The sequence below is a fragment of the Chrysemys picta genome, chromosome 3 (genome assembly GCF_011386835.1).
Source record: "Chrysemys picta bellii isolate R12L10 chromosome 3, ASM1138683v2, whole genome shotgun sequence".
Taxonomy (NCBI): Eukaryota; Metazoa; Chordata; order Testudines; family Emydidae; genus Chrysemys; species Chrysemys picta.
In genome coordinates, this window is record NC_088793.1 from 115,092,916 (window position 1) to 115,112,956 (window position 20,041).

A 20,041-nucleotide genomic window follows, 5' to 3' on the forward strand; every position below is an offset into this window, starting at 1 on the left:
TGACATTATGATTTTATGTAAGGTATGCTTGAAATTAGAACTTGGAACTATAAACAAAATCCCATAATGATGATGGTGGTGGTGGTGGTGATGTTCCTTTATTAAGAACAAAGGTACCCCCAGAGGTCTGTAAATATGATTCCCTAGCAGAAACTCTTGATCAGAGTGTCTTACACCCTCCGCACCACTGTGTCAACTGCTGTCATGTTTTGAACACAATAGCTATCCCCGTTTTATAATGATCATAGCAGAGGCATGAGGAAGGATGGAGATTTCTGCCATCTGTTAGCCTACAGATCTATTAAATATCACCTCTCATCAAGATGAATGAAGCCTTCTAGAAAAGATGCTGTGCTGCTTGCACACTTCAGGATAAATTCACCCCGGGGGTTGAAACTCCATCAACCTCAATGGAACAGTAAATGTGACCTTTCTAATAAAACTGCTAAATTTTATTAAATTGACTTGTCCAATGCTCATTTGCTTTATTCTCCCCATAATTAAGTGTATAGCAGAGGATACACAGATCTGGCAGTGCCAAATAATGCTACGAGTGAGTGAAAAATGATTGCTAAACAAATTACTATTTATGTATTTATTTGCATTTGTAAAGCACTCATCTCCATAATATCTAGGGAAGTATGGATTCCTATTCAGCAGCAAGAAACTGATATTAAAATGCATTTATATAGGTTATGGCCTACAGTTGATCCAAACCTTTGTGAGGGATGTTAGCATCTCTTCAGAACAGTGCTATAAGAAAGAGGCAGTTGCTATTGAGAACTACAGTGTGCGGTGGGGCATAATGCCACCTGTGTAGATCAGAAATATGCATAGCCTGTACTTCAGTAATGAAGGAATTGATTCTTACTACAGTAAAGAGGTTTTTTGGTTTTCTATAAAATTCCTTTCCTTTAGTATCAAGGAGAATAATAGTTCAGGGCTAGCTGTCCCCTGGATCACTTTCTAGTCCCTGAGTGCACCCTTTCAGATGACAGGCCTTCACTTCTCTCAGGGTGGAATGCACAATTCTCCTGTTATTAACTGGTCCCCTGGGTTCAACCACTGCAAGTCTTCTCCTTGGGAGCTGTGACCAGTGGTGAATACAATAACCCAAAACAATCTTTTAAACAGAGTATTGTTTGTTCTCACTAGTAGGAACAAAGCATAAAAAGAGAGAAGGGTTTTCACACAACCAACCAGTCTACATGCATCTGTCTCTTATCTTATGGCCCAGACAAGCCTAGCTTATCCAAGACTCCGGCCCTTTCCCCAGCAGTCCCTGCCTTCCTCTCTCTCTCTTGGTCTTCAGAGGCTGTCCTTTTATCTAGGGTTACCATACTTAACAAATAAAAAAAGAGGACCCTCCACGGGGTCCTGGCTCCGCCCCCTCCCCGCCCTAACTTCGCTCCCTCCCACTCCCAGCCACGCAGAAAGGGCTGCCCGAGCGCTACCGGCTTCGCGGTTTGCCGGGCAGCCCCCAGACCCTGCGCCCCTGGCCGGCGCTTCCCCAGCGCAGCTGGAGCCCGGGAGGGGAAGCGCCCAGCCGGGGGCGCAGGGTCTGGGGGCTGCCCGGCAAACCGTGAAGCCGGTAGCGCTTGGGCTTTGGGCAGCCCCCTTGCCTCCGGACCCTGCGCCCCCAGCCAGGCACTTCCGCTCCCGGGCTCCGGCGACGCAGGGTCCGGAGGTATGGGGGCTGCCCAAAGGCCGTAGCGCTCGGCTCTTAAACAGAGCCGAAGAGTCAGGGAGGAGCAGAGCCGCCGCGGGAGGGGAAGTGCCTGGGCGGCATTTTCCCAGACATGTTCGGCTTTTTGGCAATTCCCCCCGGACGGGGGTTTGAGTGCCGAAAAGCCGGACATGTCTGGGAAAAAAATGATGTATGGTAACCCTATCTTATCTGGGTTTCAGTTTTTCCTGCTTGATTCCCACCCTCCTGGAGTTACCAGCTAAAACAGTGGTTCTCAAACTTTTGTATTGGTGACCCCTTTCACACCGCAAGCTTCTGAGTGCGACCTAGTTAACACTATTATAAATGCTGGAGGTGAAACGCGGTTTGGGATGGAGGTTGACAGCTTGTGACCCCCTCCCCCCCATGTAATAAACTCAGGGGTCATGAGGGGTCACGACCCCCAGTTTGAGAACCCCTGAGCTAGACAGTTGAACCCAGCATGGTCAGAGGTAAAGGATAATACGGTTGTCATTCACATTGAAGTTTTAAGTACCATCTGATGCTATTGTCTCCTGTGTAAATGCAAATAATCCCTGCTTGATTTAACCCTGTGTAATTATATAACAAACCCCACAATAATACCAAAACAGATAACATGTAATATTTGTGAAATATTAGACAGCTCTTGCATCCTTTACGAATAATATAATGCATTATGGCTGTTCTGAATTGCTTTATTATCTGTTCCCAGTCCTCATGCATTTTGCTGCTGCTGTTTTGTTTTGATATTTCCCATGTAGGCTGAGAATGAGTCACTGTGCTTTTATGGTGGTTGCAGCTAGTGTACCCTCTTGCATAATTTTCTGTGTTTGCCATCTAGTTACTACAGTGATAGTTGCTACATAAATATACTGATGGATTGTACAGGTTAATTATTTCTTTTTAACTTAAAGGATATTTACCACAACAATCCCCAAATGACATCTCATACCCTAGCATCCTGAGGCAGAGTTAAAAATGGGCCCAAGCTTTCAGATCCAGAATAGTGTTCGAATCCAAACATCTCCAAAGTTTGAGGTTAGTTTGGAACTGATGCTCCAATTTGGCCTCTTAGAGAAAAAGGTTGGAGTTGCAAAGACCCAAACTAAACTTCCCCACTATTTGGGGGCAAGCAGACTTCATTCCACCTATTAGTTTGGGCCCAGTTCTAATCACCATACTGCTAGTGACTCTTAGACTGTGATTCGTACATTGACTCTATTGGCACATGCTTTTGCATAAGTTGACAAAATATTAGTGTTATCTGAACAACAAAAGATAGCTGCTGTTAGGGCTTGAGATATTAACTGAAAAAAAAATCCCCAGTAAATTAAAAAGCAGCAAATACTGAGGAAAATCATACCTACAAAGTCCATACGTAGGACGTGACTGACGAATGTAATACATTTGTTATTTATTTCTAATTAAATAGAAATATGAGGCTCAGAAATAAGATGTATTAAAGGATTGGGACATAATGTATTAGGAATGAACAGACCACTATGGATAAAGTAGAATCTCCACTCCCTCCAAATCTTTGTTCAAAATTAAATCGGAACCAAAACTAAAGAGCTTTTTGAAAAATGAAAAGTTCATGCTCGGTTACCTTTTTTCATTTTTGTGCACATCTGCACTCAGTGCCAGTTTGAAGCACAAGCTACAACCACAGTAGTCCAAATATAAACCTTTTGCCGCTGTCTTTATAGAGGAAACCATCTTGAAAGAGGGTGATGTAAAGGCTTTTATTCTGTATTCAGGTGCTGGCTGTGTATTTGTATACTTGGTTAAAAGGCTCAACACTAGTAAGAAATAATTGCTGGAACTAGACCATTCCATGAACCTCTCCAAGCACTCACTTAAAATCCTTCTTTTTACTATAGTATAACAATAAGGGATCAGGTGACACTGGGGGCTTATAAGTACAGAAATATCTCACACTGAGGGCTAGTCTACACTGGCAACGCTAAAGCGCTGCCACGGCAGCACTTTAACATAGCTTGCGTAGTCATGGCAGAGCGCTGGGAGAGAGCTCTAAAAAACCCACCTCCATGAGGTCTCTCATTTCAGAGTAAACAGACAACTGCTGCTTTCACTGCTCTTGACAAAATTAGTAGGGTTGACAAAGTAGAGAATAGCAACTTGAGAGTTCAAGTAGTGATTTTCAAGTTTGTCACTTAATTTAACTTGACATCATGTCCCATAGTGTGCTATACTTAGCCTACACTGGTTTAAATAGATGTACAAGCTCTAAATGTTTGAAAATACTCTTGTTGGAAAAATGAAAGGCAACAGAGCAGACCTCTGACAGCGGATGTGTTAACTGTATCAATATATCTCACAATGTGCAACAGCCAGCTACCACAATACAAAGGGGAAAGTAAATGAGAGATGTGAAGGGTTGGTAATACAGAGTGCAAGTATGAATTACAGCTTCCTGATTGTGGGCAACACAGAAGAGGTAGAAGTTTTGAGCTACATTTGAAAAAGGGATGAGGAATCAGGAGGGATGAGAGCAGACTTCACCCAATAATTGCTGTGGTAGCAGCAAAAGAGCAACCTCTGATATAGGTCAACACTGGAGAAAGGGGGTGTGACACATGTGAGACTTTGGAAACATGGAATATTCAAAGTGTATTATAAGGAGACACAGATGCCACAGAGATATGGTATATTCAAAGACTATAATATTTATGTGTTTGATCCATCTTTATGAGCTTGCAAGTGATTGAGATTGGATTTCTATCTCAAGGGGTAAGATAAAGGAGGTGTCTGGCAGGAACTAAAGTCAACGAGAGGTAATTAATGAAAATCTCCAATACTGAAAACAATGTAGGTAACGAGTCATTTTGAAGTTTCACTCCCTGGAAATAGCTCAAGAGGCCTAACATGCAAAATGCCTGAAAGTTGATAAAGTCCCATTCCTAACTTAGAAAGAGGGTGTCACTCACACTTGATCCAAGAACTGACATGAGTCTATGACCAGAGACAGGCCCTATGAGAGGACCTGAAGTATACTAATCCTATGAGGGGCTCCATGTAGAAGATGGCTGACCAGCTGGTAAGCTAAAAATGCAGATAAATTGTTTGTTTTTATTATATGTTTTCTCTGAATTGCTTTTGTTCTGAATAAATAGCACTTTTCTATCAGAGCTGACGGTCACTGATAACCCTAGTATTGCTCCTGAGAGAGTGGAAGTACAGATGCTGAACTGAGGTCAGATATGGTGAGGTGATCACAGTGAATTGCAGGAGTCTATAGCCTAAGTCCCCAGTTTGAAGAGAGAGGATTGTTGCCTCTGAGATAGGTGATTGCTGAGTGTGGTGCTCTCAGATAGGCCATGAAGGAGTCAGAGGTGCATTTATGTTGGGAACTGTGACAGGGAGCATAGGGAGAGATGAAATCATGGAGATATATTGGGATCATGCGGGTTCTTTAAGATGAGGAGAGCAATCTTGAGTGGGCAGGGAGTTAATGGATAATCAAATATTCACTGGTGTTTTCACTTTCCTTCTTAAACCAAGATACAGACATCCCAGAATTTCTTCCCCATAAGTTCTGTCATATGAGCATTCTATTAATGGCTTATACTCTAAGCCTTCTAATGCATGCACAGTTGGTCAAACTTTAAAAATCCTTGTGACTGACAGGATCTCTGAAATAAAACGAACAAATAGCAGAGAGTCCTCACCAGAGAAGTTTCTTATTTTCTCTTCTGGAACAGATATTAATTCAAAGGGCATAATTTATCAGCAAAGGGCATTAAGAGCCTATTGGCCATCCTGGCAATATTAGACTCCTGGCCAGATTTTTTTCAAAGCTGCCAAGCATCTGCAGCTCCCATTGACTTCAGTGGGAACTGAAGTTGCTCCACACATCTGTGAAGAAGGCACAAGTCTCATAAGCCAATATTTTCAAATCTGGGAACTTAGAGTTAGGCAACTAAACCCACATTGACACCTAATTAAAAAAAGTTGGATTTTTCTGAGGGTCTATAGTATCCGCAAATGCCATTGAATTAATGGGAACTGCAGGTGCTCTGAATCTCTGAAATTCAGGTAATATTTTTGTAGGTGCTTAAATGTGAATTGAGTACTTTTTAGACACAAGTTCAAAAATTAAGGCCATAATATTGCAGATAACTAAATGATAAATTTTTAAGATTTTTGCTGAGGCCAAAGTAATCTAAATTTTTAGCCTTACAGTAGAGCCACTTGACAAGACATCCTTGATTGGAATATTGAACTTGTGAACTAATAGCTGTTAAAATATCTAAATAGGTCAGTATCGTTACTCCTGAAGTTCTTTACAAAAACATTATCAGTAGGGTACCTGATTGACCAAAGTATATTACTTGCTACTGCAAGATCTTTTTCCTCTCAGTTGAATCATATGACTCCTTAAAATGAGAGCTCATTGGTGCACCTCAAAACATCTATCTTTGCCAAGAAATATACATTGAAAACAGTAATGTGAAAATCTCAGAATCAGTCCAGACTGTATGATATTCTTAGGTGCTTTAAGCTGAAAACTGGCGGATAGTAGCTAGATGGCTTTTGAGGAACAAGTATATTTCTTACACAGCCTCCTTAATGGTCTGCAATGGAAACATTCTTTAGAATATGCCAAGAGCCAATGCATACTGAAATCCTGTTCTTACTGCTAGCTATCCATAATTCTTATCTCATTTTTATCTGGGAATTTGCAAACTGTTGAAATGAAGACTTTTAGCTCCTCTGAAACCTTGCACAATTCTACATATGGAGGTTTAATCCTGCTCCACTTTAACACAAAACTACTAGCTGCTCTGCCAGAAACAAACAAGCTGAACAGAACAAGATGCCTGTCTTATTATAGAACTTCATGTAATGATTCAAGGGTTTTGTTTTCTGAGGATGTACATTTTAACAAGTAGAGATTTGAGGAAAAGCATGAATTGTATGTATCTTTTACCCCTTGCTTTGCATTAGTAATTATTTTATTTGCCCATGAAAATCTTTAACACCTCTTTTCTTTTCACTTTCTTGATGTCCATACAGAGAGGTACATCTTACCTTACCAATGGACAGGCTTTCCACTCTATTTTACCCATGCAGAGTTTCACAGTCTTGCTGCTGTGATGTTAGTGAGTCAATACTGAGGCTGAGCAGCAGCTGCTGTTGCAAATGACCACACCCTGTGTCTTAGCTGTTGTTGCTGCTCTGAAATCAAGTGACTGATAACTAGAATTTTGAGAGAGACCCACTCCAGAACAGGCAATAGCCCAGTTGTTAGGGCATTAACCTGGACCGTGAGTGCCTCATTCACAGCAGGGACTTAAACTTCGGTCTCTAACCTCCCAGGTAAATACCAGGCTATAGAGTCACTCTCGTTCTTCCTCTTCCTCCTCTTCTCCATCCATGAATATTTATTAATACTAACTACTACTCTGCATCTGAACCATCTGATTTAATCACCCAGAGTCTGTCATTGTGAACAGTGGGTCGTGGATTAAATGCCATTGTTAGTGGGCTTTACAGCATCACTGAGCTTTGTCTTGAGATAAACAAAATCATATAATGTCATGACATGAGTGCCATTAAATAATAAGGGACTCCTGAATCATTACACTAATGTAAGAGAAATATGAGTAACATGTCAGAATACTAGTTTACAATGCCAACAGGAAAAGATTAGGGAGAAGTACTGTGAAGCATAAAGAAAAATGTTTGAGGGGTTATGTAAAGAAAGAGTAAAGAAAAAGAAGAGAAGACAAATTAATCAAAGCAGTAAAGGGGAAAAGAAAAAAGGAAAATATCATTTAAAAATATCTTTGTTCTTAAGATCATTTGCTCACAGGAAGTTAACCTTCATGATGACTCCTATTGGTGTACAGACCATTAAGTAATTAGCAACTCTTTTGGAAAAATAAACATTTCTATATTTTAGCTTTGAGATGTTGGCCCTTATCCACTGCCTTCCACTTTGTTTAGACACGTTGGTGCAAAGTGAGCACAGTGAGTAAATGCACTACACAATCAGAATGGAGTGGATAATTAAGAAGTCAAAGTGTAGTGGAAGGATCTGAGGATGAAAAACCTCTTTGTTTGGATAAATCTGTGAAATCTCTGTGGTTGTGTTCTTGCAGGAATCAAGGGAAGTGCGTAGAGGGCATGGTGGAGATCTTTGACATGTTGCTGGCCACTGCTGCTCGGTTCCGTGTGATGAATCTCCAGGGGGAGGAATTTGTGTGCCTTAAGTCAATCATCCTGCTCAATTCAGGTAAGTGGCATGTTCACATATAACACTTTTATAATTTAATTAATTACTATTGCTGTTTGATTTCAGTTGTTGTTTGGATGCCAAAAGAGGCTGGATCAGAGAATTAGACAGGGAATTTGTGATGTAAAGCCTTAAGGCAAAGACAGACAGTGTAAACTTTTGCAGTACAAGAGGGAGCCAGGGAATTAATTAAAAAAGGAGTTGATATACTGAAAGCAACAGACCTGAAGGATGATTTGGGTAGTATTTTCGATGGATTGGGGGTGGGTCAAGATTAATATGAAAAAGATCTGAGAGGAGGTGATGACAGTAGTTGAGGCAACCCTCATAATGTCAAGAGGTGATTCTAATTTTAGTTTTAGAACTGGAGCATAAACATTCCTGTTTAGGTGGTAAAACTAAGGGAAGGGATGGCAAAGGCATGGCTAAATTTGTCAGAACTTATGTAAAGACCTTGAGGTTGAAATGGCCAAATAAAGCTGAGAAGTAAGGCACAAAAAGAAAGGATCTTGCATCTCTGACCAGAAGGTTTTGTCTGTTTAAAATGAGAGAAAATAGAAAAAGATTTATTCTAAATGCAGGCTGAAGCATACAGCACTTTTCTAAAGCCATAATGTTAAGTTCTGTTAAATGAGGCTCTACTTCCAGAAGTGATTACAGAAAATTGGCACCACCTTAAACTCATAGACTTTTAGGCCAAAAGAGACCATCACGATCATCTAATCTGACCTCCTTCACATTGTAGCCACAGAACCTCACCCACCCACTCCTATAGTAGCTCCATACCTCTAGCTGAGTTACCGAAGTCCTCAAAGCTTGATTTAAAGACTTCAAATTGCAGTGAATCCACCATTTACTCTAGTTCCATGGTTCTCAAACTTTTGTATTGGTGACTCCTTTAACATAGCAAGCCTTTGAGTGCGATCCCCCTTATAAATTAAAAACACATTTAAAAAAATATATTTAAGACTATTATAAGTGCTAGAAGTGAAGCAGGGTTGGAGGGGTGGGTGGAGGCTGATAGGTTGCGACCTGCATGCAATAACCTCATGACCTCCTGAGGGGTCCCAACCCCCAGTTTGAGAACCCCTGCTCTAGTTCAAACCAGCAAGTGACCTGTGGCCCATGCTGCAGTGGAAGTTGACAACCCCCTAAGTATTCTACCAATCTGTCCTGGTGGAAAATTCCTTCCTGACCCCATATATGGCAGTCTGTTAGACCTTGAGCATGTGGGCAAGACCCATCAGCCAGACACCTAAAAAGAATTCTCTGTAGAAACTCAGAGCCCTCCCCCTCTAGTATTCCATCTACAGGCATTGGAAATATTTACAAATAACAGTTGTAGATGGGCCATGTGCCATTGTAAGCAATCTCATCATACCATCCCCTTCATAAATTTATCAAGCTCTATCTTATAACTTAGGTCTTTTGCCCCCACTATTCCCCTTGGAAGGTTGTTTCAGAACTTCACTCCTCTGGTGGTTAGAAGCCTTTGTATAATTTCAAGCCTAAACTTGTTTGTGTCTAGTTTATATCCATTTGTTCTTGGCCAATGCCAATGCTTAACTTAAATAACTCCTCTCCCTCCCTGGCATTTATCCCTCCGATGTATTTATAGAGAGCAATCATATCTCCCCCCAGCCTTCATAGAATCACAGAAGATATAGGTTGGAAGAAACCTAAGGAGGTGATCTAGTCCAACCCTCTGCTCAAAGCGGGACCAACCCCAACTAAATCATTCCAGCAAGGGCTTTGTCAAGCCGGGCCTAAAACCTCTAAGAATGGAGCTTCCACCACCTCCCTAGGTAACCCATTCCAGTGCTTCACCACGCTCCTAGTGAAATAGTTTTTCCTAATATCCAACCTAGACCCCCCGTACTGCAACTTGAGACCATTGCTGCTTGTTCTGTCATCTGGTACCACTGAGAACAGTTTAGCTCCATCCTCTTTGGAACCCCCTTTTAGGTAGTTATAGGGTGCTATCAAATCCCCCCTCACTCTTCTCTTCTGCAGACTAAATAAGCCCAGTTCCCTCAGCCTCTCCTCATAAGTCATGTGCCCCGGCCCCCTAATCATTTTCGTTGGCCTCCGCTGGACTCTCTTCAATTTGTCCACATCCTTTCTGTAGTGGGGGGCCCAAAACTGGAGACAATATTCCAGATGTGGCCTCACCAATGTCAAATAGAGGGGAATAATCACTTCCCTCAATCTGCTGGCAATGCTCCTACTAATGCAGCCCAATATGCCACTAGCCTTCTTGACAACAAGGGCACACTGTTGACTCATATCCAGCTTCTCGTCCACTGTAATCCACAGGTCCTTTTCTGCAGAACTGCCACTTAGGCCTGGTCTACGCTGGGAGGTTATGTCGAATTTAGCAGCGTTAAATCGAATTAAACCTGCACCCGTCCACACAATGAAGCTATTTAGATCGACATAGAGGTCTCTTTAATTAGATTTCTGTACTCCTCCCCGACGAGGGGAGTAGTGCTAAATTCGACATGGCCATGTCGAATTCGGATAGGTGTGGATGGAATTTGACGCTAATAGCTCCGGGAGCTATCCCACAGTGCACCACTCTGTTGACGCTCTGGACAGCAGTCCGAGCTCGGATGCTCTGACCAGCCACACAGGAAAAGCCCCGGGAAAATTTGAATTCCTTTTCCTGTCTGGCCAGTTTGAATCTCATTTCCTGTTTGGGTATCGTGGCGAGCTCAGCAGCACTGGCAACGATGCAGAGCTCTCCAGCAGAGGTGACCATGCAATTGCAGAATAGAAAGAGGGCCCCAGCATGGACTGATCGGGAAGTCTTGGATCTGATCGCTGTGTGGGGCGATGAGTCCATGCTTTCGGAGCTGCGATCGAAAAAACGGAATGCGAAGATGTACGAGAAGATCTCCAAAGCTGTGACGGAGAGAGGATACAGCCGGGATGCAACACAGTGCCGCGTGAAAATCAAGGAGCTGAGACAAAGGTACCAGAAGATCAAAGAGTCAAATGGACGCTCCGGATCCCAGCCCCAGACATGTCGTTTCTACGAGGCACTGCATTCCATTCTAGGTGCGGCCGCCACCACTACCCCACCACTGACCGTGGACTCTGAGGATGGGATATTGTCAACGGCCGCTTCCTCGGAGATGTTAGCGGACGGGGAAAATGAGGAAAGAGATGAGGAGGACGAGGCAGTCGACAGCGCTTACAACGCTGATTTCCCTGACAGCCAGGATCTCTTCATCACCCTCACAGAGATCCCCTACCAACCCTCCCCAGGTATAACCCCGACCCTGAATCAGGGTGATCAGTCGGTAAGTGTTTTAAACATGTAAACATTTATTTTGAACAGAACAGGAATATTAACAATGGGTTTTTCATGATTAGTTTGCCCTAGGCACTCTACTTTTTAGTCCTTGCCAGTGCAGCTACTGGAAAAGAAGGTCTATATGTCCGGGGATAGAGCTGAAATCCTCATTGGACATCTCCACGAAGCTCTCCTGGAGGTAATTGGAAAGCCTTCGCATGAGGTTCCTGGGGAGAGCGGCCTTATTGCGTCCTCCGTGGTAGGAAACTTTTCCGCGCCAGGCTATCATCAAATACTCTGGGATCATTGCCTCGCGGAGCATGGCGGCATACGGCCCTGGTTTTTGCTGTCTTTGACGCAGCATGCGGTCTTGCTCTGTGTCAGAAATCCTCATCAGAGTGATGTCGCTCATGGTGACCTGCTTTGAATTAGGGGAATGTTAGTATTGGGACTGCTTGCCTGTTCCTTTACATAACTGTAACCAGCGGTTTACAGCCACGCCGTGGAGGCGGGAGAGGGACAGCATACAGAGATCTTTCCCGGGGACAGCCGTGAGGGGGTGGGACGGGGCAGAGTTCATGCTTGCCAGATTGCCGGCAGCAGGAACTGGCCAGCGCTAGGAGCATTGCTTTGAACGTGAAAGGAGGGCCCTGCTATAAATTAAGTTTTAAGCAGCCAAAAGTCTATGGCTTACCATGTCAGCCTGCTACCCGAATTCCGCTGTCCTGCCCCGCTTGTCTGATCTCCACTGCAGACCCAGTGGAGGGAGAACATGTCGCAATACCAGCGATCACACAGCGAACGGGAGGAAAGATGGTGGCAGGAAGACCAGCAGGCGACTCAAACGCTGCTTGAACTAATGAGGGAGCAAACGGACACGCTCCGGAGCCTTGTGGATGTTCTGCAGGACCAGAGGCAGGAGGACAGAGCCCCGCTGCAGTCTATCTCTAATCGTCCTCCCCCGCCACAAAGTCACACAGCCCCCACACACAAAGTCCCGAAAAGGAGGGGTGGCAGGCTCCGTTAAAACAACCAGTCCAGCACTGCGGACCACTGTAGGAGCAGGAGCATGTCATTCCTCGAGTTTAGAAGCGTTCTTTCCATCACTACGCCCACTCCCCACCACAGTCTGCGTCCCAGTTTCAACACTTTACTGCGAAATCCATATTAAAAAAATGGTGTTAATTAACAAAGTTCCATTTATTTTATTTTTAAACGTGTGTTGGAAGGGGGGGAACGGAGTGAACGGGGTATGTAACTGCAGAGGATAGTCAACATTAAGTGGGTAAAGAAACGGGGGGCAGGTTCAGCTTCTCTTTAAACAAACTTAATAGTCACAGGTTACCCTGCTCACTGAGGAACCTAGCTTTCAAAGCCTCCCGGATGCACAGCGCGTCCCGCTGGGCTCTTCTAATCGCACGGCTGTCTGGCTGGGCGTAATCAGCAGCCAGGCTATTTGCCTCAACCTCCCACCCCACCATAAAGGTCTCCCCCTTGCTCTCACAGAGATTGTGGAGCACACAGCAAGCTGCAATAACAATGGGGATATTGGTTTCGCTGAGATCAGAGCGAGTCAGTAAGCTTCTCCATCTCCCCTTGAGACGTCGAAAAGCACACTCCACCACCATTCTGCACTTGCTCAGACGGTAGTTGAAGAGTTCTTTTTCAGTGTCCAGGGCGCCTGTATAGGGCTTCATGAGCCAGGGCATTAGCGGGTAGGTAGGGTCCCCGAGGATCACTATAGGCATCTCCACATCCCCAACAGTTATTTTGTGGTCCGGGAAGTAAATACCTTCCTGCAGCCATCTAAACAGACCAGAGTTCCTGAAAACACGAGCCTCATGAACCTTGCCTGGCCATCTGACGTTGAAGTTTGTAAAACGTCCCCTATGGTCCACCAGTGCTTGCAGCACCATTGAGAAGTACCCCTTTCTGTTAATGTACTGGCTGGCCTGGTGGTCCGGTCCCAGGATAGGGATGTGAGTTCCATCTATGGCCCCACCGCAGTTTGGGAATCCCATCGTGGCGAAGCCATCTATGATGACCTGCACGTTTCCCAGGGTCACTAACTTTGACAGCAGTAGCTCAACGATTGCGTTGGCTACTTGCATTACAGCAACCCCCACGGTAGATTTGCCCACGCCAAAGTGGTTCGTGACTGACCAGTAGCTGTCTGGCGTTGCAAGCTTCCAGAGGGCTATGGCCACTCACTTCTGGACAGTCAGGGCTGCTTGCATCCGGGTGTCCTTGCGCTTCAGGGTAGGGGACAGCAACTCACAAAGTTCCAGGAACGTTCCCTTACGCATCCTAAAGTTTCGCAGCCACTGTGATTCATCCCAGACCTGCAGCACTATGCGGTCCCACCAGTCCGTGCTTGTTTCCCGGGCCCAGAATTGCCGTTCCACAGCATCAACATGACCCATTGCGACCATGATGTTCATGGCGCGGGTCCCGTGCTTTGTGAGAGGTCTGTGCCCCTCTCAGACTTAATGTACTCACCGCGCTGCCGTAGCCTCCTCGCCTGATTTCTCAGCATCTGACTCTGAAAAAGGTGGATGATAAGGTGCGAGGTATTGACAACAGCCATAATTGCAGCGATGGTCACAGCAGGCTCCATGCTCGCAGTGTTGTGGCGTCCGCATTGTCACTCACCAGAAAAGTGCGCAAAGTGATTGCCCGCCGGTGCTTTCAGGGAGGGAGGGCGGGAGTGACGGTTGAATGATGACAGTTACCCAAAACCACCCTCGACACATTTTTTGCCCCAGCAGGCATTGCGGGCTCAACCCAGAATTCCAGTGGGCAGCGGGGACTGTGGGAACTGTGGGATAGCTGCCTACAGTGCACCGCTTCCAATGTCAACGCTTGCCCTGTTAGTGTGGACTCACAAAGTCGAATTACTGTCCTTAGTGTGGATACACACGTTCGACTTCGTAATATCGGTTCCACAAATTTGATTTAAGTAAAATCGAACTACTCTCGTAGTCTAGACATACCCTTAGACAGTAAGTCCCCAGCCTGTAGCAGTGCATGAGATTCTTCCGTCCTAAGTGCAGCCTTCAGTTGGTTAGGCTAAACAATCCAAGCTCTTTACGTCTCCCCTCATAAAGTAGGTTCTCCATTCCTCTGGTCATTCTAGTCGCCCTTCTCTGCACACATTTCAGTTTGAATTCATCTTTCTTAAACATGGGAGATCAGAATTGCACGTAGAATTTCAGATCAGGTCTCGTCAGTGCCTTGTATAATGGTACTAACACCCATCTCTACTGGAAATACCTCGCCTGATTCATCCTCGGATTGCATTAGCGTTTTTCACGGCCACTTCATGTCAGCAGCTCATAGTCATCCTGTGATTGACTAATGCATCCAGGTCTTTCTCCTCCTCTGTTGCTTCCAACTGATACATCCCCAGTTTATAGCAAAAATTCTTGTTGTTAGTCCCTAAAATTATGACGTTACACAATTAAATTTCATACCATTTCATTTACTCCAGTTTTCAAGGTCATTCAAATCTTCTTGTATGCTATTTCTGGTCCTCCTCCATATTGGCAATACCTCCCAAATTTGTGTCATCCACAAATTTTATTAGCACATTATCGCTTTTTCTACCAAGGTCATTAATGAAAATGTTAAGTAAGATTGGTCCCAAGACTGATCTTTGAGGCACTTTATTTGCAACCTCCCTCCAGCCTGACAGTAGATCTTTCAGCATGACCCACTATACTCTTCCCTTTAACCAGTTCCTTACCCTCCTTTCAATTCTCATATTAACCCCCATCTTCTCTAATTTAATTAATAATTCGCTTGTGGAACTGTATCAAATACTTCACTGAAATCCAGGTAGACTAGAGCTACTGCATTTCTTTTGACCTGAAAATTGGTTTTCTTCTCAAAGAAAGAGATCAGGCTGGTTTGGCATGATCTACTTTCTGTAAAACCATGTTGTATTTTATCCCAGTTACCTTTTACCTCTTTATTCTTAACTACTCTCTCTCTCTCAACATTTTGTTCTAAAACCTTCCATACAATTGAGGTCAAACTAACAGGCCTGTAGTTTTGCAGATCACTTTTTTCCGTTCTTAAATATAGGTACTATATAATATATTTGCAATTCTCCAGTCATAGGGTATGACCCCCGAGTTTATGGAGTCATTAAGAATCCTTACTATTAGACTAGCAATTTTATGTGCCAGTTCCTGTAATATTTTTGAATGGAGATGATCTAGGCCTCCTGATGTGGTCCCATTAAGCTGTTTGAGTTTGGCTTCCGACTCAGATGTGGTGATTTCTGCTTCCATATCCATGTTCCTATTAGCCCTGTGCCGCTGCCCCCATAGCTGCTCATTACCTATTTTAAAAACTGAGGCAAAGTATTTGTTGGGCCATACCTAGATTATCTTTAATCTCCACTCCATCCTCAGTATTTAGCAGTGCTGCTGCTTCTTTCCTTGTTTCCTTTTTATTTATATGGCTAAAGAACCTTTTACAATTGTTTGTTTTTTATTTCCTTTGCAAGGTCTAGCTCAGCTTGGCTTTTGGCAATTCTCACTTTTTTTCTGATGCTTTCTGACCTCCAAGAGACAGTTTTCCTTGCTGATCCATCCCTTCTTCCATTACTTGAAGGCATTTTGCTTTCTCTTAATAACCTGTTTGAGATGCTTGTTCATCCAGTTTGGTCTGCAACCTTTCCCTACGATTTTCCCCCCTTAGTTTGGGATGCAGGGTTGCAGAATGTTTTGTCTGTTTAAAATTAGAGAAAATAGACAAATATTTACTTTAAATGCAAGCTGAAGCATACAGCAATATTCTAAAGTCATAATCTTAATTTTTGTTAAGAGGTTCTACTCCCAAAAGTGATTATATAAAATTGATACCACCTTACCTAACAGTGTCATTTTTAGTCAGAATCTAAAGTAACTTTTGAATAATGTAGAGTTCTGGTAACTGTGGGGTCAAAACAGCCATGGGGGAGCAAACTGGATTCTGTTGTAAAGTGCATAATTATCACAATGGAAAATGATTTTCCAGTGGTACTGGACCACACTCTTATTCTACTTACCCTTAGAGTCTCCTACCCTTCTTCAGGTTATGCCCAAGGTGAACACAGAAAGTCAGGTTAGAATCTTAGCCTTCTGACTCACTCCCAGGCTGCTAGGACACTGGCAGTACTTCTCAACAAGTGCTGGGTGGAGAACTGAAACTCTGATGTTTCTGAAAATTTGGTTTGGTTCCAATTTTGGGACAAAAAACAAGCATTTCAAAATTCTCAGTGAGACAAAAATCTGAAAACCGTTTCATTGCAAAAAATCAAATATTCATTTTGAAATTATCAAAATGAAATAGTTTACAAACTCTGTGGGGAAAAAAACCCCAATGATTTGAATTGGATTGGGAAAAAGGAGCTGCTCTGTGTGGCATGCTTACCTGAGCAGCTGTAATGGGTCCTCTAAGCCTTTGATAACTGTTTAGAAGGTCACTTAGGGTACAGCTACACTACAGGGGGGAGTCGATTTAAGATACGCAAATTCAGCTACGTGAATAGCGTAGCTGAATTCGACGTATCGCAGCCGACTTACCCCGCTGTGAGGACGGCGGCAAAATCGACTTCTGCGGCTTTCTGTCGATGGCGCTTACTCCCACCTCCGCTGGTGGAGTAAGAGCATCGATCCCCGAGAGGTCGATTTCTACCCGCCGATTCAGGCGGGTAGTGTAGACCTAGCCATAGAGTGGTTGTGAGACACCAGCCAATGGTAGTGTGACATCTTGGTTTCCCCTACTATGAATAGTTTGGAAGGGAGTTCTGAGGCAATTTCTACATGGGAAATCATCTCTACAGTGCCTCATATGTGTATCCCCACAAATCTCAGCCCAGTCTGGTTTTTAATGAATTTACCAATAGCTTTAGCCACACCATTTTGTCAGTAATTATCACAAAGTGCATCTGAGGTAACACAGTTATTCAGCATACTTTAAATTGATATGGCAAACATAATTATCAATGTGATAAATGGAAGATAAAATAACAAAATATAGTCTCTTCAGAAGAGCGAAACATTTTAATACTTCCTGAAAATAAAAAAGATCTGTATAAGTGATTATCATGGCAATTATGATAATTTTTAGCCAATGCATTGAAACTGGATTATCCTCTTTGCATATTGTTGATTTACAAGGAATATCTGATTTAACCCTAGAAAATGATTACTACATCATTCCAGTTTTTCATTCCATTTATGTTTCTTGTCTGTTTTGTTTGACCCACACTTTGAAGTTTCCTTGTTCTGCAATTGGAGTTTAGCAAGTTGACTGTTCCAGGTGCAATGCCATTCAGATTGGCAATACCAGGACTTGCTTAGACAATGTCCTTGCCAGACCTTGCCCACTGTGCTTTGTGGTATCTATCTGGCTTTTGTTATAGAGGGTTTTGTTTTCTTCTTATAATGGGGAAATTGTACAAACTAAGAAGTGAGTGCACTTGGATCTAAATAGTCTGTGGTTGATGTATTCTTACCTCTTGCGTGTATGAGCAAAATAACCGTAATAATAGCATGCACTATTGAAAAACGAATGCAAAGACTTTATTTTCTGCTTATTGAAAGTTTTTATTTTGTATGTGGTGGTGTGTTATTAAAGAAACATTTTATTGTAATGATTTTGGGATGGTATGGCTGCATTACTCACTCAGCACCAAAGAGAACAACTCTGCAGCCTTCAGAGGGAGAGAGAGACAGGGCTAGCAGCATATGCTGTGTGTCCTTTGGAAATACATGTAGCAAAACTTCATACACTCTCCCCCACCTCCTAGTTATACTGGGCTGTGAGATATCAGAACTTTAATCAGGTCCAGGAGTGAATATTGCCCAGAATTCACCTCAGGTCAATGTCACTTTTTTGTGGATGGTTTAGATCCTCTTGTGTGTACACATTATGGTTCATTTGTTAATTACACAATCACATACTGGTTTTTCCACAGGTCTCTACCTCATTCAATGCCTAGGATGGCCAGTGCTTTGGGAATGAATTAGGGTTGTATAGAGGTGTCTGTAAGACTCCTGTTGCTTGTTTATTGCCGGAATGTGTGTAGAGAAAAAGGTAATGGGCCACAGAAAGAGAAAGGATAACATGGTGGTTAAGCTCTTAAATACCACCCTGAATAATTGGATTATATCCCTGCCTCTGCCACAGAGTTCTTGTGTGATGCTGGGAAAGTCTCTTAAACCAAAGTTTTCCCAGGTGGTCACGAACTGTTAATTTTATGGGTGCCTAACCTGAGACTCCTGGGCCTGATTTGCAAAAGTGCTGAGCTCTCGCAACTGCAGATCAATTGAGTGAGAGCTGCAGCTTCTTAAAACCCCTTGCAGTATGGTCTGAGGAATGAACATGGCTTAGGAGAAAGGAGGCCCTGTGTTTGAAACCTAGGCAAGTCACTTTGCGTTTCAATTTCCCCATCTATAAAATGGGGTCATAGTATTTCACCCACCTACCTCACAGGGGTGTTGTGATGATGAATTATCTGTACAGTGCTGAAAACATATAAAGTGCTAAAAAATGCTAAGTATTCTGTGGAAAAATCAGGTTTTCAGTGTCTCAAGCTGGCTGTCCAGTGATTGAGCCACCCACAAAAAATGCTTGCAAATTTTGCCCTTAATCTCTCTCTGCCTCAATTCTCCATCTTTAAAAACTCCCCCTCTCTCCAGGGATGTCATAAAGATAAATTAATGAATATTTGTGATGCACTTAAACTACTATGGTAAGTGTAATAGAAAAAGAAATGAGTAATTCTGTACTTCGTGTGTGGTAAATCATGCCTGTGGCCACACATTGAATGAGGAGGATAAAAAGAAATAATTTACAGCTACCTCATTCCCTGTATGCAGAAGGAGATGGGATTCCTGTGGAAAATATACAGAAAACATACAGACATTATATTTGGAAAAATAACCTATAAAAATACACATGAATCTCACATAGCAAGAGCAGATGAAAAATGCACACACAAATCTTGGAAAAACTTATTGAGAACCATGTTACACAAATTACATATACATGGAACAAACACAGTTGATCTCAAGAGGATTTAAATGTGTTTTCAGCCAATTTGAATTAGCCATAAATATTTAAAATCAATCTCAAATCTAATCTGTTAAATTGTATTTCCAAGGTGTTGTGTAGATTTACTGCACCAGACAAATGATTTGTATTAAGTCTAGAACACTTTCCTTTTCCTGGAATTTTTAGTGCATGGTCACATTAGAGAATATTGAGATTAATTGTAGACATATAGGTCAGGAAAGGGACCTCAAGAAGTCATCAAGTTCATCCCCCTATGCTATAGCAGAACTAAGTAATTCTAGACCATCCCTGACAGGTGTTTGTCCAACATGTTCTTAAAAACCTTCAATGATGAGGATTCCTTGATAATATCATCCTATAATATCTAATTCCACAATTCCTCCACCACCAATCAGGTCTCTGTCCCTTTTCACTGTTTCTTGTAACTTCTTTCTTTCCCTGTGGCCTTAATCAGAAAAAAGTTAAAGTGACTTTTTTTTCTTAAAGCCTCTCTCCCTCTGTATGGAGAAGTGAGAGTTTGTATTTGCACTGCAAGATACACTATATTGATACCATTTGTGAATTTCTCCCAAGATACCATGGCGACAGCTTGTCTCTTATAACTAGGACAATGCTGCCGTTTCAATAACAAAACAGAATCTGTCCCTCCAGGGCTGCAGAAAACGAAATAAACCCTTCAGCTACAAAACAAAGCTGTATTTTGAAA

The 20,041-nt window shown here is 42.9% G+C and overlaps 1 protein-coding gene across 7 annotated transcripts in view; it reads left to right on the top strand.

The window, feature by feature from the left end:
- The window catches only part of ESR1 (estrogen receptor 1), a 285,413-nt gene that overhangs the window by 256,511 nt on the left and 8,861 nt on the right, over window positions 1-20,041 (top strand). For all 7 annotated transcript variants that reach the window (XM_042846311.2, NM_001282246.1, XM_042846300.2 and 4 more), the window contains 1 exon segment: window positions 7,834-7,967. In XM_042846311.2, coding sequence (XP_042702245.2) covers window positions 7,834-7,967 — 134 coding nt within the window.